Raw genomic sequence first — 22,723 nt, 5'->3', positions numbered from 1 at the left:
CTTTTTTTAGTCTCCGTTGGCTTTGAATATGAAACGTGCCTCGGTCTTATTCTATGGGAGAAAAGAACAGCAGTCTTGCAGGGATTTGAGCTGGATCCATCGAACCTTGGAGGCTGGTCCCTGGACAAGCACCACATACTAAATGTTAAAAGTGGTGAGTTTAGTTTCTTCAAAATAAATTATGTAATCGTCTCAATAAAATTGTCATTTTATATTAAAACTCATGTAATTCGTAAATATCAGATATAAAAATACAGTTAATGTATAAGTAGGCAGGGGTGGGATTGAAATCTAAGTGGCTATGTCTTCTTTAAAGCAAAGCCATGCACCTTTTGGTGATGCGGAAGCTCAATATACCTGCCCAAAAAGCACCTCATGCGTACCCTTTCCCGCACATTAACATTCCCCTTATGTAAGTGACGTCTCTTTGTACTAATATTCCTCCCAATGCCCCTTATATAATAATCCATTAATGTACCCTGATTCCCCAATATAATAATAATCCCTCAACGAACCATGATGCCCCCCATATTAAATAAAATCCATAAGTATTATACCCGCCTAACTCCAATGCTCTGATGCACTAAGCCTCTACATCCAGAACAAAAACTACTTTAAAAGGGTTGTCCCGTTATACACACTTCTACTTTATTCACAGGCCAGGGTACGCAAGATATTGATATCTTGTATCGACAGCTGAATCCAACACTTGTATGGGTCCCCCACTATGAGATCATACTTACCATCATACTTACCCTGACTGTGTTATAGGCTTTCTCCAATAGAAGACGGCTGTATCTTGTTTCTAACAACGCGCGCATGCGCATACCTGAGATCTTGCCACCGAACCCACGGCCCCGCCCTCTAGAGTCCTGTCTCCAGGATGTAGGGGATTGGCCAGCGGGACGTATGGGTGTGATGAGTGGGTGGAGATTGGGCAGGCTGAATGCTATTTAAAGTCCGCTCAGACAACGCAGTGTGTCAAACCTACACTAGTACCGGGGTCTACCACAAAGGCCCTGGGAATTGCTGTTTTTACCGCACAACATCTTAATCTAGTATATCATCATCCTCCTGATGAGCCTAGCGGTGAAACGCGTTGAGGAAGTTCTTATTAGGGGATGTATTTGGTTGGATAAAATTCACTGTGTTGTGAACTGCAGATCTATAAACTGGCCCTTTCATTGTGAAATACTGGTACATGTAACAGAGTATTGACCATTTCTGCATGATTTATTACCATGCATAGATTTCTTTTTCTGCAGAGCATGCCACCATTAAATAACCATTATATTTGATGTTTATGCTTATATTTGCATTGGTTATGGTTTCTTCTACAAGAAAATGGTTATTTCCCTCTAATAGCCCTATTTGACACACTGCTTTTTTTTTTTTAACCCAGAGACGATTGCTGTTTTACTCCACTATATGGCATGTAAAAACTGGCAGCCAGAATTCCAGATTTAGTGGTGAATGTAATATCCCCTGACGTAACATCCAAGCGTGGTTCCACCTCTCTATGTGTGTTTTGGTTTTCTAATCCCAAGATACCAGACGACAACCACCATTCCCATACTTTAATTTTACCTCCAGGCAGACAATTCAGCTAATTATGTGCAGTATTCTGCGCCTCTAGTCTCCAGTGCTGGGATATTGTAAAGTCAGACACTGTAGTGTTCATTCATGACATATTAATGTAATGGTGTCAACTATAATTGTGGCTTTATGGAGGTTTGAGGAGTAGCTGGTGGGTATAGCTATACTTATTGGATTCTAAATGACATTTAGGTGTTAATTTACTTCCACACTGTTTTGACTAAGGACATTATTTTCCAAGTGCTTTTTTCTCATTGCACATCTGTGGATACAATCTCAGGACTGAGGCTTATGCTTTTACTGTAGCTGTACCCAGCTTCTGCTTCCTCCTGCTAACCAAACACTATTATTTCCTAGTCACACAAGTGCCATAGGACACTGGGCCGCTTCATTGTCTTAATTAAGTAGTGTCCTGAATTTATCACATTGGTTACAGATGCCATATTTGTTATTACAGTAACTCCTCCCTGGAGAACGCTACTATGTGCAATATATATATATATATATATATATATATATATATATATATATATATATATATATATATATATATATATATATCTTGTCAATCTGGTCTGCTTTCTGTATGTCAATCATTGATTCATTACCTTGCAGGCATCCTGCATAAAGGCAGTGGAGAAAATCAGTTTCTTTCACAACAACCTGCAGTCATTACGAGCATTATGGGTAACGGGCGCAGGAGAAGTATATCTTGCCCGAGCTGCAATGGCCTCGCTGAAGGGAACAAGCTATTGGCTCCGGTGGCTCTTGCAGTTGGAATTGATGGAAGCCTCTTTGTGGGAGATTTTAATTATATACGACGCATCTTTCCCTCCAGAAATGTCACCAGTATTCTGGAACTTCGGTGAGATTTTAATCTTGACATAAAAGTTAGCTGGAATGTCAGGCAGCATGCTTTTATTAATATGAATTTTATAGTTGACCTGACACAACTCACAACCACTAAGGTTTTAGTTTGTCACAAGCTAAATACACAGAGACACTGAAGTCTTGTAATTGTGTGTTTTCCCAAACTGTTTGTGCGACTGATAGCAAATAAGAGAAATCCAGCAGAAGGAGCGCCGCGACTCCATGATTAAAATATTCCAAACTCTTTGGAAAGGGTATTTCCGCAGGAGGGGGAGTCCTTTGTTGTGTTACAGAGGGACGCGCTAGCGGCCGCCTCATCACTGAAGGAGAAAGTGACACTTTGAACAGATGTTTTGAGCTTTGCTAATGTCCTATGGACTGAGAATGACATTTATCTCTGTCAGAAGACAATCCATTAAGTGTACAGCACATTTACTTTCTGTACATGATTTGTGTCGCTTGTTTATTCTGCGTTGCCCTCTGCAGGATGAAAATCTCATTTTAAGTCTCTGAACAGTTTTTTTGTACTGGTTTCTTTAGCCTATATTCTTTATATCTAACCTATATAGAGGAAATTTATACAGTCATTAAAATTTTCTAAAAAACACTTTTATATAAAGAAGATTTTTGTCAATAATAATAATAATGATGTGAGGACAAGTCCTTGAGGTGTCACCTACAAAGCCGATAAAGAGTCTGTCAACCATTTCTTTATTACCTACATCTGAAGATGTGAGTTACAGCTAGAATGACCTGCATTATAGCTCCCAAGGTTGTTTCTTTTGTCTTTCCTAGAATTCTTAATGGAAATTGACTTAGCTAAAAAATATTATATATATATATATATATATATATATATATATATATATATATATACACACACCAAGAGCAACAAAAAAATGTAAGCGGATGTCCATATCTTTCCAGTGCCACTCTGCTACTCCCCTCTAGACATGACTGACTATGGCACGCCACTAACACCAACAATCACTTTAGTAGTCGTCGGGTATAACATTGTTGCAGTACCAGAAACAAAGTAGGGAGCACCAGAGTGGTGGCCCTGTAACAGTGGTGGATCAAACAGGCTTCTTTAAAAAGTATAAGTAACTAAAATAACAATGGATTCTCTGAATATTATAGTCATTGTAAAACAGCTTGGAACTGGTAACTTAGCCAAAGGTTTATGTTGTTACAGTATGTTCATTAGTGTATAGGGAGTATAGCTGTAAAAGTCATGCCCAAGCCTGGAGCCTGAATGTGAAGACGGCAGTGTAATGTATGGCATGTGGCCAGTTTCCTGCCCATTATGCCCAGTTGGTCTGATCTGACAATATTACAGATCCAACTGGGGTGATTTGTGACCCACCACCCAACATACCCAGAATACTTTCCTAGACAAGAGCTTCAGTTACACAAGGTCCAGGCTATGCGTTTTACAATCATATCATGGATTACTCTGGGTGTAAAGGTTTGTTATTTGGCCTAGCATTTCTATCATTTTACCTGGGCAGACATTGTTTATAGTGGTAGACTATCGGCCCCTGGGATCTTAAACTCTTGAAGATTCCTTGATGGTCATTCAGTAATCTTATCTTAGGTGAAGGCCCCAAGTAGTGAGCTGCAGCCATAAAGCGAAGCACTTGTACATCTCCCTTCTACACAATCCACACCTGTCTTTGGCTCAAAAAAATGTAGCAAAATCTGCAATGAAAAAAGCTGTTTTTCTGCAACGCAGGGGCGGATCCAGGGCCGGGCGAGCCGGGCAACCGCCCGGGGCCCGCGGCGCGGCCGGGACCTAACAAAATGGTCCCGGTCGGCATGTCCCGACTCCAACAGAGCTCAGCGTTAAAGCAGGAGCTGAGCTCACAGCTCCTGCTTTAAACGCCTATGTATTTCATCTCATCGGCGGTAGGACGCCGATGAGATGAAATACATAGTCGTTTAAAGCCGGAGCTGTCACAGCTCAGCTCCGGCTTTAACGCTGAGCTCCGGCCTCCGGCATTTGTAGCCGCGATGTGATGACGTCATCACATCGTGGCTACAATATGTGTCTGAGGGAGAGAGCTGCGAGGGAACGAGGAATGGTGAGTGTGTGAGTGTGTGTGAGTGAGAATGGCATGACAGTGGGACAGATGGAGGGGGAGAACGGCATGACACTGGGGCAGATGGAGGGGGGGGGAGAACAGCATGACACTGGGGCAGATGGAGGGGGAGAACGGCATGGCACTGGGGCAGATGGAGGAGGGAGAACGGCATGGCACTGGGGCAGATGGAGGGGGGAGAACGGCATGGCACTGGGGCAGATGGAGGGGGGAGAACGGCATGGCACTGGCACAGATGGAGGGGGGAGAATGGCATGACACTGGGGCAGATGGAGGGGGGAGAATGGCATGACACTGGTGCAGATGGAGGGGGAGAACGGCATGACACTGGGGCAGATGGAGGGGGAGAACGGCATGACACTGGGGCAGATGAAGGGGGGAGAACGGCATGACACTGGGGCAGATGAAGGGGGGAGAATGGCATGACACTGGGGCAGATGAAGGGGGGAAGAACAGAATGACACTGGGGCAGATGGAGGGGGGAGAACGGCATGACACTGGGGCAGATGGAGGGGGGAGAACGGCATGACACTTGGGCAGATGGAGGGGGGAGAACGGCATGACACTGGGGCAGATGGAGGGGGGAGAACGGCATGACACTGGGGCAGAGACGGGGGGGGGAATGAAACTGTGGGCAGATAAAGGGGGAGAATGGCATGAAACTGGGGACAGAGATAGAGGGGGGGGACATGAAACTAGGGATAGATGAAGGGTGTATATGAAAATGGGGGGGGAGATATAATTTACGGGTGACTGTAGGAGGATTATACTGTGTGGAATCACATGAAAATTGAATGAGAATGGGTGGAGTCAACATAAAAGTGGGTGGGGCCTAATTTGCTGCGGCGCGCTGCGCGCGCCACACGTTTTGTTCCCTCTTTCTAGTCTTCAACAGTTGGGAAGTACAGGTTAGAAGTGCGAGACCCCCAGTAAGTAGGGCCCCACCAAAGTCAATTGCCCAGGGCCCCGCAAACCCTGGATCCGCCACTGCTGCAACGTGGGGCATTAGACTAAAGAGGTGTCCAGTTCAGCTCGCTCCCTGAATCTTATAAATGTCTGTGTGCATACAAGACTACTACTCCTGTATATCAGATAGCTGGGGACTAGGTCCTGGAGGTGGACAAGGGTTTTGCCCATGGGCCTGCACCAGCCATTATTCATTTGCACCATGTCCCAGATAGCCATACTGTGCATTATTGTACACAGTGGGTGTCTAGGAGAACCCATGACCATTACTGACTTAATATTTGTCTTCATTGCTATTACCAAGAGGCCCGGATGATTGAAGTGATTGCAATAAACAGTCTCCTGTATGTCCCCTATTTATGGACGTAACTGCTTTAATATCATTATCTGGCATTTCCCCTATTTCTAGATGATTCATTGACCAATCATAGGAAGCTGTGCTTTGCTCACTTACACTATTTTTTTTTTAAATAACCTTGTGCAAATTACCTGTAATTTTTAAGCTAATGAAATACGTGTATTATCCTTTGTACTTTCTGTGCCTTTATAAATTGTCTCACTATTTTTCTCTTTTTTTTTTTTTTCCAATCCATTTCTCTGGCTAAAGAAACAAAGAATTTAAACATAGGTAAGGCTTTGGCTTTGAATCGCACAATGGCGCATTTCTTTTCATTTGCTCTTTGTCCATCTCGTTGCGATAGAATGAAACGTTTCTAAATGAGGGATCGCTGCTGTTAATGACTGCCCCCTCCTCCTGCAGATAGTCATTGTTTTGTACTTAATGTTAGTGGTAAAGTTGTTTCATGCCATTATCATTGTTCATTATTATATTGGCTCAGTACACCAAACATATAATTGTGCTACTCAAACATCCTCCTCAGCCACATTCATTTATTTCTGCTATTACTTGTGTCACAAAACTGTTTTATTAGCACATAAGCCGACTAAGTGGCAGTTGTATTGTTCATAAGTAATTATGAAAAGGAGCAAATTAAACCATTGTTAAGGGTAAAAGATGGAAGCCAGCTTTTCAATAAGCCAAGAGCGTGAGCGCTGACAGTAAAACAACATTGCCAGTCTCCAGTCTAATGTTGTCAGCTGACACTGGTCTAACGTCACAAATGTCCTACTTTACAATATATTCCATTGCCTTCCTTCCTGGATGCTGGTGGGATGCACATCAGGGATAGCTCTTACCTTGTAAGACGTGTTGTGTCCCATAGGAATAAAAATTTAGACAAAATGCCACGTACTTGGTTTCTTTCTCTAAGTATATGTATACTGTATGTGAGACTGTCTGATAAATACATATTAGACTGTGAGCTCCACTGGGAATAGAGTTGATATAATTAGTATGCAGAACTGTGTGTATGTATATATAGTATATAAGGCCTACCTGACATCAATGTAATGTGAAGAAAGAATTGCCACTATGTTTGGGATCTTGGACACTAAATCGAAAAAACACGATGAGCTCTTAATGTGCAGCTTAATGTGCAGGTTCACATTCCTTGAGATATTCTGCATGCAAATCTTAAATTCTTTTAGTTGAATCTTTCCTGTAGTTGACAATTTGCCACAGTCTTAGCATGTACTGTAGGAAAAGATTATCAGCTTTCTAAAAGTGTGTGGTACATGACCGAGTCAACACCCAAGCCAAATTCACTAACCTCTGGGAAAGAATAGACCAGTACTTGCCATGAATCTGGTGAATTTTCCATTGTTTCAGGGCTTTGGGCTTCAAACCTTCCATATAAACTGCAGTGTTGTCCTGAAAAACAGGGTGCGAGAATCCACCATAAAGGGGGTTAAAGGAATGAGGTAACTGTACGTCACTCATTGTGTAATGTCTATGGGAAGAATAGGGTCTAGGATTGCTGCTTGCATCAGCAGCCGTACCATCAGATTGGAAGGAATATATGGGGACAATCCCTTTAATAAACTTTATTGGACTAGGCACAGAATATGCGTTCTAGTTGTTGAGATCCATTTTATAATATAAGGGTTCAACATGACGTTGCAAATTCGTGCACAATAGTATCTGAAGCCGCAAGCGACTCTCACCCCTCTGTTTGGAGTACATTGTACCGAAGGTTTAGAAATAGGACTACAGACTATGAAAGTGATGTTGGGATTATCAGAAGCCATTGCAATCCTTTTTCTTATTTTTTATTTTTTTTATTGTAATCCCTAATTAAAGCTGCGTTCTGGCGACAACACACCAAGCAGATATTCTGCAGCTACTTAATTGTCAGGGGCTTTATGTTTTGCTCAGTTTTTCATCTTGCGCTTTGCTATTTAGCAATGTTGGATTGTAAGTCTGATTACTATGGTTAAATGAAACAGACTTTCTCTGATCATTTAGCGAACCTTTCACTTAACTAAATACAGGCAGTGACATTATCACAGAGCTAACTCTTCAGCTTAATTAACTCCAATTTTTAGAAGCAGATGGCTTAGTCCTAGTTTTTAACTCAAATCCACAAGCATTTGATAATTTGTAGGGTTTTTATATATATATTATTTTTGGAACTATGATAATCCCAAATTGTGATGTTAGCCATGCAATGCGAAGCATGATGAAATGGTTTTTCAGTACCCTACAATTTGACTCTATCCTTTCAATGTATTATTAAATCATGGTTTGTCTTTATCATTTCCGTAATCACTTCTCTCCATATAACTCTTTCATTACCACCCAGAGATATCGCTTTTATCTCTAATCCTGAAGCTGTCAGAATTGCTATTATCCAGCATTTCATCATGAAATGGGATATATCTCGCTGGGATCTAATGTCACCATGACATTGAGTTAGAAGAAGATGACATTTTATTTATTTGCTACATATATTGACCTTAAAGGGGTCCTCTGCCAAAATTCATTTACAAAAATTTTTAGTTACATTAAACGCCTGATAAATCTTATTAATATGTTCTACAACTGTACACATGTGGGACAGATATTGAGCTACAGTATATGGCCATTTCTTTATTCACATGTTAAAATACATTCAATTACTGATATTTTTTTGTTTCCAGACAGCAATGCATTAAAAGGTGCCCAAGTTGTTTCTGTAGGTCACGTTTTGACGGCAAAGAGTAGGTAAAATACTGTCTGTTTCCAATGGCAACTAACACAACTCTAAAGTCAAACTGTATGCATAGTCAAGCTGGACATTTACTTCAATATCCGTTGGTCTTTATTCAGCCAACAACCAAGTCTTGGGCAACATTATTGGTTTTTAGTTGGCCATATTGTGCTTGCATTTTAAAGTCTACGTTCTGGACGTAACACCTGGGTCTATAGAGATATATGATGCTGTAGGTTTGTAGGGTTGAAGAGTACGTTTGTAAAATATGGGTACAACTGGAAACATTACTGTCCTTAATTTAGACAGGATAAGGCCCGGTTCACATCTGTACTGGGGCTTTCATTTGGGTAGTCCACTTAGGGACCCCCAAAAGGAAACCAATATGCATAAAAAAGTGGTTGCCCAAGGAAAACCACGGACCCCATAGACTAGAATGGGATCCGTGTGGTTTCTGCTCGGTTTCCGCACGAAACATGCGGAGAGAAAAGTGCTGCTTGCATCAGGATGTAATATGATAGGTCAGAACTGGCACTTTCCATTAGGTGAAAGCTGTTTGGTTGCCATTCCAAACCCCTACAAGACAATGGCATTAGGGTAAGTTCAGATTCAAGACTTCAAAACACACTACAACTAGAATCAGCTTTATTTTACCAGGTTATAGCAGCATATAAAAAATAGCACTTTTTATAGAATGAAAAATTTTCCCTGAAAATGCCAGAAATCTGCAACGTGACAGCGATTGTCCTCTTCAGCACAGGGACGGCTTCATCATGTATCATCCCAAACATTATGCATTAAAATATAACAGATGGTAACATGGAGGCATTTCTAGGGCTTAAGTCTCCAACAATGTTTGCTTCTATTAGAAAACAACGCAGGCAGCATGAGCTCTTCTTTGCCATTGACCCTGAGAGTGGGTGTATATTTTGCTATAGCTATATTCATGGCCTTGGACTCTTGTGTATAATTTACTTTCCTTGACGCTATAGAACAAGCTCAAAAGCACTTGCGCCATCTGCGATTCTGTGAATCGCTTGAATACTGACACTTCATAATAACCAAGGTGAATGACACTAAATTCCAAGAAGAACGAAATGAAGATTTCTTCAGTCTATAGAACAATGGTCTCTCTTTATGTTCTTGCAGTGATACACACTTCTAAAATTCATATACAGAAAATATCACAACACCATCAGACTAGCAAACAATATGAGTAATTGTCACACATATTCATGAGAGCTATGAGAAGAATAACTCTTATTCTAGTCATGTAGTTACATATTGGTTCACAATGACTCTAGGGTCAAAGCTTTGGAAACACACAGACCTGAATCCATTCAGCTCAGCCACAGACCTTGACTCGGGCCAAACTTACACAAAAACACATTACAAATTTTGTGCCATTTCTGGCTCTGTTCTGTAGACAATGATTTTAATGGGAATTGTGTAAGTGCGATATTCTAGAACATACAAACTCGGCTCTTCATACCTCGAATATTCACCATGTGTCGCAGCTAAAACCTTGTTTGCAGCTTAATTTGATTAAAAGAAAACATGAAAAGTGAAGGCAGGCGGTGTGGACAAATGTGGTGGAATTAAAGATGCTCGCAACGTCTTCTGTAAAGTGGATGCGTTTTACGTGATTTACAGCTACTGTAACAGTGAATTAACGCCTTTTCCCTCTCTACTTTCAACATATGCTTCTTTTCCAAAACTTTCCATCAACTGACCAGCAAGGCTAAAAAATAGTTCAAGTAGAATTAATTACAATTTGCATTTGATGAAGCGATGTAAGCACAGATGTTCTATGTTACATTTCAATGGAAATTTGATGAGAGATTAAGATTGGATTTCACACTTTTTTTGGATTAGCAGATGGTAGACGGAAATAGATGCCATCTCCTTATGAGAAACAAATTGGGGCAGAGGTCTTGAACCGCCAACTTACTGACCAGTTTTTGCTAATTTTTGCCAGCGGATGTTACAGCAATCAAGACATAAGTGCTATGTTACTCCACCAGGCTGATTTCACCATAGTCCGGCAACTCTGTTGTCCTGGATTCAAGAATAACTTTAGATGAGTCGACGTCAAGGATTATGTCGGCTTCAAAATAATGGAAGATGATAAACCGTTCTGTATCCGTCTATAATAAATGTGCAGACAACTGTATCATGGTACCACTGATGAGGGATTGAGCCATTCATGTGTAAATGTTGGTCTTCGTCATGGTTATGATAATGGTATAGGGTAGGTTAAAGTGTGTATAAATGTGTGTATGTGAGTGGTTGTGTAGTTTAATCTATGGTGGTTTATAATCAATTAATCGTTAATATTCGCTATTCTGCAAATGTTACATCTAGCAATTGTCAGATCTTTACGATTTAGATTTCTATCGTTGTCTTTTTCTATTACCATTGCTACCTGGAAATAGCTGTTATAGCATCCTATATACCATTAGAAATCTGCTGCTCTACTGAATAGGAGGATGTGCTTCATCTTTTGGTAGCTGCTCCATCTTACAGATATCAATGGTGCTAGTTATCAGTGCTGAGCGTAGGAGAAGCCCTTCACAATCCAAGATCATATAAGACCACTTAGTGATGATGCTGGAAAGTAAAGACCTCCCACCTGTCAGTACAGAGATAGCGTAAACTGTATTTATTGCACCAATATGTGACGCTACTAAAAGCTTAAGCACATCATCTAATTCAGCAGAGCGGCAGCTTTCTAACATTACATAAGAGTCCATGGTTTAGAGGACCTGACCCCATTTATCCAGCAGAGCTATATTAGGTATTCACACAAACCCTCAAAGCAATAAATACACAGAAAAGGTTGCATTTTCCATTTAGAAAAACAATCCTTTATTCACAAGCAAAAATATAAATCTTTTCAGTCCCCGCCATTTTGCTGGCCCCACGCATCTCTGCTTTCTTGTCCTGTGATGACTTCATATCATACATTGACATGACCACTGAAGCCCATCATAGGGTAGGACATTTCTTATTTCTGCATGCTGTAATAACAAGCATCTGTCACTGCCTTCAGCTTTTTCCATGGTGAAGAAGGTAATTTTCCAATAACCCTAAATGCAGCATGAAATAGACCCAGTGTAGGGTCGAAACTTTACTGCCAATATTCACGTGAATAAACTATTTTTCTAATTGGAAGCTCCATATTTTGCATCTATGGTCACGTTGCATAGCACTCAGCTACATATGTGAACCAGGGAAAGTGTACTGATGACCTGGTATGGTGGATTTGCAACAAATCATATAAAGACCTTTGCCCCAGGGCTGAAGATCCCCTATACAGACGGGTGATAATACACAGGCCAAGAAAATAATGAGTTAGTGTGCGATATATCACAACCACAGCTAGCACATGTTCATGTGTATGGACCATAAGTCTACACTGCACATTAATATCAAGTAATATATTACCTAGATTTTACATATGCTGAATGTATAGATAATGGCAGTCCACAACAGACCGCCACCACATCGCATGTTATGAACACACTATATAATGCACTAGAATAATATAAAATAATAGGAGGCAATTGCTTTCGTGTACAAGTTTTAGAGTTTCGTCAAGCAATGTCGATGTATACTTTTGATAGTGTTTGTATAGTTGCTGCTGTAACATAAATGTCCATTTTTTTTTTTCTTTCGTATTGTGTATTCTTCGTCCTACACTCAAGCAGTGCGAATTATCTGCAAAGCTTTCCTAGTGTCTGTCAGGATACTATCACACAGAAAATGCCCTTATCTTCAAAAGGTGTTTCTGTCGGATAGCGCCCTTACTGGCACTCCCACATCTTAAGGAGTCATGCAGCTTGTGTCACATAGTGGCTTTTTATAACCTCATCTATTCTCGTACTGCTCCACTATATATTCCATGTCCTTCCGATTAACTGATCTTTGTCTTTTCTTCTCTTTCAAAGCAACAACATAGGACATAAATATTATCTGGCAGTTGATCCTGTGTCAGGCTCAATATATCTGTCTGACACAAACAGTCGCAGGATCTTCAAAATCAAGTCCCTGACAGGGGCCAAGGATATTACAACCAACCTAGAAGTCATTGCTGGCAATGGAGAACAATGTATGCCCTTTGATGAGGCCAGATGTGGCAATGGAGGGAAGGCAGTGGATGCCATTCTGACTAATCCACGAGGTGAGTAGAGCCAGTCTCACAGTATTCATATTAACAATGATGTGTACCCATCAAGGTATAAGGTGGGATAGCCGCAAAGCATCATTATGGGTTTCTATAATAATAAGCTTCGTATATATTAGTAAGCTGCCCATTATATCACGTACACATCTTATTAATCTGAATACAGTATGGGTGGTCAACTTATTATTCATTCTAAGAATTAGCTAAAGGACCTGGAGAGATTTCTGACCAAACAAGACCGTAATAGCAGATGCAACTGCAGTCTTCAGTATAGGGCTAGATGCAATAATTTAGCTTTTTTATGTCTATTATTTTAGAGTTTGGTGTTTTAATGTTAGTAATATATTACTAATATATTATTATTATTATTATTACTACTACTACTACTATTTGTAGTTTGGTGTTTTTAGAATGTGAGTATAATATTTATGGTTAGTTATGTGTCCAGGTTTGTAGTAACAATAGATCTATTCAGAAATTGGTACTTAGAGCCCAATGCAGATTGGAACATTGCGGCTAATAATAAATCTACCTTTTATCCTTTGAAGGGAGTCAGTCATATTGCAAATATAGTATAATCTGCAGAAACTATGTACAGTAGTAACACATTGAAGAGATTGATATATAGCTTTTTGGGAAATAATCTGTATAACTTGACAGTGATTGATATGAAACAGTGTTGATTTTGTGCGTGGGAGTCCAGTGGGCGGTCCTACGCATTCTCAGTACACACTGTAGGCACACATTGTTTCCCATAAAACTGTATTTCAATGTGCTCAACTCCTGCTCTGTAACAAGATGCCATAAGTCACATCTGTTGTAAATGAGAGCTTCTTTAGTAGTGAGTAGTGGCATAACTAACGGGGTCGCAGGGGTAGCGGCTGCCACAGGGCCCAGGACATTAGGAGCCCAACGACTACCGCTGCAGTTTTTTTTCTTTTCTTAATAGGCCGGTACCAGCTGGAGTTACTCTAATGGGGCATAATAGTGTGTGCAGGGGCCACTATAGGGCATAATACTGTGTGCAGGGGCCACTATGGGTTATAATAGTGTGTACAGGGGCCACTGTGGAGAATAATAGAGAGCGCAGGAATGTGTGTGTGTGTGGGGGGGGTGGTCGGGGTCTTTGGCGGGCGTCGGGGGGCCCATGTCAAAAGTTTTCCACGGGGCCCCGCCTTTCCTAGTTACGCCACTGGTACTGAGCACTGGTAGGCTCCATTTAAAACCATGCACTGTTATTTTTTTACAATAATATGGCTAATATAGCAGTACATAAAGATCCTGCCATTTCTTGATACTCATTAAGTGCCCTGAGTTTAGTAGCATCACAAGACCTGATTGACAGGTATCAGACTGGTTACTGGTAAAATGCCCCCTACCCCCTACATTGAAGGTCTATAATTGTAAAGCAGTATATCCCTAGTGACCAACCTGACACAAGACTCATCTACTCACCTTAAAGCTGGATTGGTTCTGTGCTGATACCAGAAAGTGAAAAAAAGTTTGGCAGCAGTCACCCATATATTCCTGACCTCTATTTGTGAATAGCAGGTACTGAACATGGCTAAAGAACATCTCCTGGCTGCCGAAAAGTGATCCGAAGTCATGGGCACATGCAGATTTAGGAGAGACTCAACCCCATAAAAACTGAATGTGTAGGCCTACAAATGAGCTCAATGTGTTCAGATTGTATTAGGGCCACAAATTCCATCCTGACAGTGGACCAACTGGCCTAGACTTATATCGTTATATAATATATTAGAGATCCAGGATACTGCATGTCTAAGTGCTTAGGCCCGAGACTGGAAACATATTTGCTTTGGTAATATGTCACCGAAGGACACCTTACAGCTGTGTGCAGAAGATCGAAAAACTTTGATGACTTAAAGAGACAAAAAACCAAACACCAAGCAGCACAAGTGTAATAGGTGATTGTGAAAATGTCACAAGAACAATCTGAGCTTGTAAACAACAGAGATGAGGGTGGAAGCAGAGGTATCCATGTCAGGGCTCCAACAGGAGACGGCAAGAAATGGAGAAGATTTTCAGTGATCATATACTGACTCACTTGTATGGAAAAAAAGACTCTGCGCTCACCAACTGGTCCAATGAAAATTCATGTATTCAAATCCAAAGACACACAATACGTTTTGGGGAATTGATCCCCCTTATCAAGTGTAAACATTTGGAGGATAAACTAACCAGTGGCCTTCCTCAGATACATATATATAATTTATTTATATGCAAAAAATTGACCCCAATCACTCCCATAGGGTCAGCACATAGTAACACATGAGAAACCCTCAAACATACAGTTGTGATGTATGAACTCATGTCATGAGACGCTATTGTCTAGGACAGTCTTTCTGCAGAAGGCCTATGTGAACTAGGCACACATATATAAATGTAATGTGGTGCATTGGTTTAGCAGAAGAAAAAAGACAGTAAGGCTTGCATTCATTATATATATATATATATATATATATATATATATATATATATATATATATATATATATATATATATATATATACTGTGTGTCACAGCTACTGTACACTACCTGCAGAAGCTGACTTCTATTTGAACACTTTAGTAATTCTAAGTCCAAGATTCAAGTTTCTTCAGTTCATTGCATTTGCTACATAGATACGCATTTGCAGCATAAAATGTTTCCTCTTTTGCTCAGGAATTGCCGTTGATAAGAATGGATTCATTTACTTTGTTGATGCAACAATGATTCGTAAAGTAGACCCGAATGGAATCATTTCTACACTGTTGGGATCAAATGACCTGGCGGCGGGACGACCTCTAAGCTGTGATTCTAGCATGGACATCACTCAGGTAGGAGATTATGTGCAACCTACAGCCCTGTTCTGTGTAGCCTCTAACTTGTCATACTAATGGGAAAAGACCTAGGTAGTCACAGAGGGCAGGGTAAATGTTCAGCCTAGTCTCGCTGTCTGCTTAGTAATCTCATCTCCTGGACATCTCCTTCATGACGTCAGGGAGTGAGGGGACTGAGGGAGAGGTCAGTCATATATGGCAGTATATAGTGGAATTCACCTGACAGGCTCCCATTAAACTGAATAGGATTCACTGGTCCATTGAACTGCATAGAAGCAGATGCTGTAACCCACATAAATAATAAAATGAATAATATAAGCAATAGTAATAGCATTCATAACAGAGGGAAAAGCTTACAGGTGTAGCAACAATAAGCAATTCAGGAAAGTTCTGTATAGAAGATGGAGTAGAATATGATAAAATACTACACCGGTTGTTGGCTATTACAGGACTACTGGTTTTACCGATTTAGACACTTGAAGTATAACATCATTCAGACTCACGCTACAGATCCCGCTGCCTTTTTATTGTGGCCCCGTCACACTGTGACATTGTGGATCCTGGACCAGTAAAGGCTGTGCACACGTGATCTACTATTTCTGCTACATTTATGAAACATCACACATTATGAACTACTTTTTTCCCCCCAAGACTATAGTATCGATGGCCAGTATTTTGGTTTGGCCATCAGTATCACATCTGTGGCTATCCAAGTTCTGGCACTGTATCCCCGTCTTGTTTTACAAGGCATTACTCTGTACTTGTGGTATTGCAGTTCAGTGCCAATTTCCTGAATGGGACTGAGCAGTGAGTTACAATACCAGGCGCATTCACTACCAAAAACAAGCATCTATTATCTAACTGGGTAGCGTTTTTGGGAGTTGAATGCCCATTGCTCTAATACTGATGGCCTAAGGATAAGCCCTAGGAAACCCCTTCAACTATTAAAATTAAATGAGATGGCTCATATTTCAATTTGAAATCAATGAATGTTTTTCGTACAAAAGGGGTAGGATCCATAAAGAGCTTCTGTAATAAGAAGAAGTCATTATGGGGGTTAATATTATGTTGAACTTGTTGGTATTGTTGGGTAATTCTATAACATATTTTTCAGGTTCGCATGGAATGGCCGACAGATTTAGCTGTTAACCCAATGGACAACTCTCTCTATGTCTTAGAGAACAATGTTATTTTACGTATAACCGAAAACCACCAGGTCAGCATCATAGCTGGGCGTCCTATGCACTGCCAGGTGCCAGGCATAGACTATTCCCTGAGCAAACTGGCTATTCATTCTGCACTCGAATCTGCCAGTGCCATAGCTATTTCCCACACTGGGATCCTTTACATTGCAGAAACAAATGAAAAGAAGATTAATCGAATTAGACAAGTGACGACCAATGGTGAAATCTCCCTTTTAGCTGGTGCAGCTTCAGACTGCAACTGCAAAGACGACGTCAATTGCAATTGTTATGCTGGAGATGATGGCTATGCCACAGATGCGTTCTTAAATTCTCCGTCATCTCTAGCTGTGGCACCTGACGGCACAGTGTATATTGCAGATCTTGGAAATATCCGTATAAGAGCCGTACTTCAAAACAAGCCTGTTCTCACTTCGTTTAATCAGTATGAAGTTGCATCCCCAGGGGAACAAGAGCTATACATATTTAATATCAATGGGATTCATCAGTACACTCAGAGCCTGGTCACAGGAGAATACCTTTACAATTTTACTTACAGTGCCGACAATGATGTGATAGAAGTTATCGATAATAGCGGGAACTCTCTGAAAATCCGCAGGGACTCTAATGGCACCCCGCGACACTTCTTGATGCCAGACAATCAGATAATCACCCTAACACTCACTACCGGCGGCGCGCTGAAGCTGGTATCCACACAGAGTCTGGAGCTGTCTTTGATGACATATGACGGGAATACTGGCCTGCTGGCAACAAAGAGTGATGAGACTGGCTGGACAATGTTTTATGAGTAAGTATACACAGAAAAGCTTCTGGAAGTTTATTTTCAGATTGTTTGGTTATGTACAATGACATAACAGCCCCATACATGTACTGTAGCTAATACAACAAAAGGTGAGACATGGCTTCTCCATGACTGATGGAGATCCTCCATGCCCCTAAGACCAACACCCTGCGGTGCCCTGGAAACCCACCAGGGCTCTGCATCCTTAGGATGTTTTTTTGTCTTTTGGTAAGAATTATTTAGTAGGGGTGCTACCAAATAGGCGGCCTGAGCCTGAAGAGGTTGGGAAGCATTAACCTACGCATATGACACATACATGGTTAAACACAGGCATACTTTACTTTAGCGACAACCCACATAACCTGGCACCAGCACTACATGTCCCAGAACTATCTCACGTTCATGTTGCAATAGTATAAAATGACTAAATGAAAAAAGGAACCAAAAACCAGAAACCACCCCCATTACTTGATAAAGTTTACTCTGACAATATCCATTCAGACTGTGTTAGCAAGACAAGAGGAATGGTAGTGCCCATTTGTCATTTACTCAGACATAACCAGGAAGAATAATAGAGGAGCCACACAGGGTTCTATGAAAATACGTATTATTTCGTATCATATACAAGCAGTGGAGGTAACCGATCTTATGTAAAGGTAGATAGAATTCTCAGAATTTTGACAAGATAACTTCCCCAGTACAATTCTGAATATTAATATTCTTAGCGTTTGTTAAATCATATGAACCAGTTTCCCTGCTGTAACACATGTTGGAAATCTCTTCTACCTTACAGGTTGGAAGCAAAGTGCACACTTAGGGCTAGTTCACACGGGGCAAAATGGTCAGGATTTTGACGCAGAATCCACGTCAAAATCCTGCCACCTCCCATTGAAATCAATGGGAGTCGGTCATTTCCTTTTTCCGTGAGAGGTTTGTTGCCACTTGCGGAAAAAAAGAAGCGAGCTGTCCTTTCTTTAGGCAGATTCAGCCACGGACATCCACCTTGCGACACCACCCTCCGGACTAGGTCCATTCATTTGGGCCTAATCCGGAGCAGAAAGCCGCGACTGGATGCCGGTGCACTGCGACGGAATGTGTCACGCGGAACCCTGTGTGAACTAGCCCTTAGAGGTTGCTAGTATGCCGCATAGCCTATTTCCAGATAGTAAAATTGCACCTTTACTTGGAATTTGATACAGTGTTGTGCAGTAGTAACTGGATGACCAAGAACCGAACCGCAAATCCACACCACTTCATTGATAGAATATGCGCGGTGTTATAGAAGGGTAATTGGCCATGCAGAGTGTAAACCCAGGCAAACTGATAATCTCCTGAAAATGTCTGAGACTGAAGTGTACCTATAGAAGTTATCAAGAGCGGGCAAAATCCTGCATGGTTAAAAGCCTCTCCTTGTTTGTGTTCGAAGACAATCATTTAGACCATTAAAATCTTTCAGCGAGTTTTCGGCATCATAGCGATCTAGTCAACAAGTAGCTATTTATATAGAAGACCGCCCCATTGTCCCATAATGTGCAGATAATCCGCAGCTCTGCTATCAAGGTACATTCTACTTTGCTGCTCCCTTTTTGTACATTACGAGAATTATTTTAGCCAGTTTCTCACCTCTCGCAGCACTGGGGTTACTATGACAACATTTGTGGAGCGACTGTGTTAGAATTTCGGCTGTCATTTAAATATCCCAAGGAGATATATTCTAGCTGAAAACGCGAGCGTACAACTGAAGGAGAAAAAAAAAAATCCAGGCAATGCTTATATATTAGTACGGGGACAATTTTTTTTCTCTTTTGAGGGAAGTGTAAAATGTGTTTAGACAGCAGTCATACTACCGAATGCTCATTTCATGCCACCAGCTAATGAGGTTTATGATATTGCATTTTTTTGCCATGTAATTCACAATTCAGTCGAAACTGTACGGGAAGCATATGTGTTCTCATGAATTTTCCCAAAATTGTCAGTAGACATTCCTAGCAGTGATCTGTAAGATGCAAATCAGGGCGGCAACTTAAATAATGTGCACAGCCTCGGCAATGATAATGGAAGATCTTCATTGCTGTCAATGTGATTCCCATGAGCGTTATCAGCAGGCACGCGTGTGCAGATCGCATACGTGAGGACATAATGTGGGCCCTGACTGTACTTCATTAACATGTTAATTAAATGTTTTACCGCTTGTTGATAGTTTTATATTCACCACTTTAATAGAAAAAGTGTGATCACTGTCACATTCTCTCCAAGATACTTTACCAACTTCACAGATCCACAAATTGCTTGTTTATGCATTTTACATTGTAATCCCAACTTTTTTTCTGCTCAGCACAACAAGAAAAGCCGCCTTTAAAAAGACAAGTATTTGGTTCCCGTACCAGGAATTGTAATTTTCCATAATAACTTTTATAATTAATTGTCATCATTTGTCAGTTAAAAAAAAACAAAAAAAAACAGGTGTCATAATTATGGGAATTTATAATCTGTCACATTTACATTTTTATAGAGTGGAAAATATATGTGATGTGTACGCCCCCACTCTCCAAATGTTATGTACATTTATTCATGTAAAACAACTGACAGGAATCTATACGGAGCTCTGCAGATTGTTTAGGAAGAATCACCAATCTATATATAAAGCCAAGTTAACACTTTGCAGTATAGGTGCAATTTTCTCATGTGTATTGGCCAACAGGTGTAGCCTAAAGGGACAAAAAATGGAATCTAAGGCTTCCGGCTATACGTGGCGTAGTTGTTGCCATGTGTGCAAAGTATAAAACCCCATACACGGAAAAAGATTCATAGCACAATGTATGGGGCAGATTTCTACTGGTTTTCTATTATCAATTTCGCCCCTTTGAAGAGCAATGTAACACATGAGGATTTCACTACGGACCTCAGACTGTATCTGCAGTGGACATTTTAGCTATGAATTACAAACTTGTTTTTGCTTTGTAGTTTTGTCAGAATCAGTTTTTGCTTAAGGAAATAACGCGCTGTATTAAAAAGGTTTAAAGCTAGTACACTATGGATAAGACTTGTAGAATACGGATTTATAGTATTTAAAGAGGACCCGTCGGCTCTCGAAAAATCTACACAGTAAGTATGTGCAGTCCTCATAAAATAGACAGTCAGACCCCCACTGATCACTAGAACTGAAGTGTTTTACATGTTAGGTTTATTATGGGAAGAATATACAAATATGTTTCCCATGATGTAAATACGGAAATACTGCCTCTGTATGCTGCCCTCTATGGGAAGCACCCTTGAACTTCATGCCTGACTTTTCAACAAGCCTTTAATTGCAGAGGTGACTTGGCAGAGGTGAGAGACTTCTAGACCAGATTATGGGGATATTGTCCCTCCATAAAGCCTGATGATGTTCAAGGGTGCTTCCCATAGAGGGCAGCATATAGAGGCAGTGTTTACCTATTTACATCCTGGGAAACACATTTACTTATTCTTCCCATAATCTCCGACAGTGGAGCGAAAATGGCTTTATAAGACTCCACACACCTACATGGTGGTCTCTCCCTAAGGAGTGACAATATCCCCATAATCTGGTCTAGAAGTCTCTCACCTCTGCCAAGTCAGTTCTCCCTAGACTGTGCTGATGAGATCCAATCAGATCGAAGCTGCGCCGTCCACAGTTGGGATGATACTGACTTGGCAAAACCCCGCATCATCGCAATTAAAGGCTTGTTGAAAAGTCGGGCATCATGTTCAAGGGTGCTACCCATAGAGGGCAGCATACAGAGACAGTGTATCCCTATTTACATCCTGGGAAACATATTTGCATATTCTTCCCATAATCCCCCACAGTGGGGCGAAAATGGCTTTATAAGACTCCACATACCCACATGATCTCTCACTAAGGAGTGACAATATCCCCATATGCAAGGGTGAATACAGGCAGTGATCAGAAATGAGCGCCCCCTAATGCAAACATTTCATTGAGGCCATCAGACAGTTGAGTGCTGTACGTGGCCATCTCTGGGAGTCCCACTAAGATATACTCATATGTGTCGTCGCATCCACCTGGGATGCAGAATACTCCAGTTCTTGTGATTGGCAGGATTTCAGTCGATCATCAGGTTATACCCTATACCCTAACCCTGTTGGACCGGAATTCATTTACATTATAATTGTGTAAAGAGCCATAAAGGGTTCTGAGGCTTCTTCCTACAAAAGAATATATTATGAAATGAGGATTACAAGTAATGGCAATATCTGTTAAATACTAGTAAACGTGTTGGTGATCAATAGGTGACTAAAATTACCGGTAAACCATTTTACCAAAATAATAAAATAAAAAAATTAAAAATTAAACTACTGGTAGCTCCAATGTTAGCCCCTGCCATTATATCACTGTAATACAGTGGTGGCGCTGCCTTCACAATAGGTTGTCCCACCTACTCTATGACAGGGAGATGTAGGACTTCTGTTCTGGAGGTCCTAGAAGCAAGATTATTCTTCTATAAATATGCTCGTGGCCATTCTGAAAGTGACCTGATCCTACATAAATACCTGCTCAGCATTATTGGTGGTTCAGTGGTTTCTGTCCCAGGCCTTGCCTATAGATCACATATGCTGCTGGGACATCTCAGCATGTTACACGCTCTACCAGTCAGGCCAGTCAAGGATTTGCTTCACATGGGGTCCACATCTAAGTCTCTGAGCTCTGCCTACCTTCAGTGCGACATAGGTGCCATCTGTGCATAACATGTCCGCCACGTAGCTGCTCTATATGACAGCTACAGGAGACATATATAGCCGGATACCAATTGTCAATTTAACACTGTCTTTCTCTTCTAGAATATTTTGTTTTTTTCCTACACACACGTATTGTGTGTGTGTGTGTGTATATATATATATATATATATATATATATATATATATATATATATACACACACACACACATATACACACACAATCTATGACCATAATCATAAAATGCGGGTAATGATAAAAGTAAGTGAATCAAAATACAACCCTTTGTACTTCATGATAAAGGAGTAGCGGACTGCATAGTGTATGTATCCCATACATTGCCTTTGCTGTTGCAGGTTTCATTGCTTA

At 40.8% G+C, this 22,723-nt stretch overlaps 1 protein-coding gene across 6 annotated transcripts in view; it reads left to right on the top strand.

Annotated features, from left to right (window-relative positions):
* TENM2 (teneurin transmembrane protein 2) overlaps positions 1–22,723 on the top strand; it is a 1,311,127-nt gene that overhangs the window by 1,253,036 nt on the left and 35,368 nt on the right. For all 6 annotated transcript variants that reach the window (XM_075274735.1, XM_075274734.1, XM_075274733.1 and 3 more), the window contains 6 exons: positions 11–154; positions 2,212–2,461; positions 6,142–6,162; positions 12,574–12,806; positions 15,496–15,650; positions 16,768–17,642. In XM_075274735.1, coding sequence (XP_075130836.1) covers positions 11–154; positions 2,212–2,461; positions 6,142–6,162; positions 12,574–12,806; positions 15,496–15,650; positions 16,768–17,642 — 1,678 coding nt within the window. The remainder of the gene's footprint in view (positions 1–10; positions 155–2,211; positions 2,462–6,141; positions 6,163–12,573; positions 12,807–15,495; positions 15,651–16,767; positions 17,643–22,723) is intronic.

This window comes from Leptodactylus fuscus, chromosome 5 (genome assembly GCF_031893055.1).
Source record: "Leptodactylus fuscus isolate aLepFus1 chromosome 5, aLepFus1.hap2, whole genome shotgun sequence".
Classification (NCBI taxonomy): Eukaryota; Metazoa; Chordata; class Amphibia; order Anura; family Leptodactylidae; genus Leptodactylus; species Leptodactylus fuscus.
The sequence above is the reverse complement of the archived record's forward strand: the minus strand, read 5'-3'. Positions and strand labels throughout refer to the sequence as shown.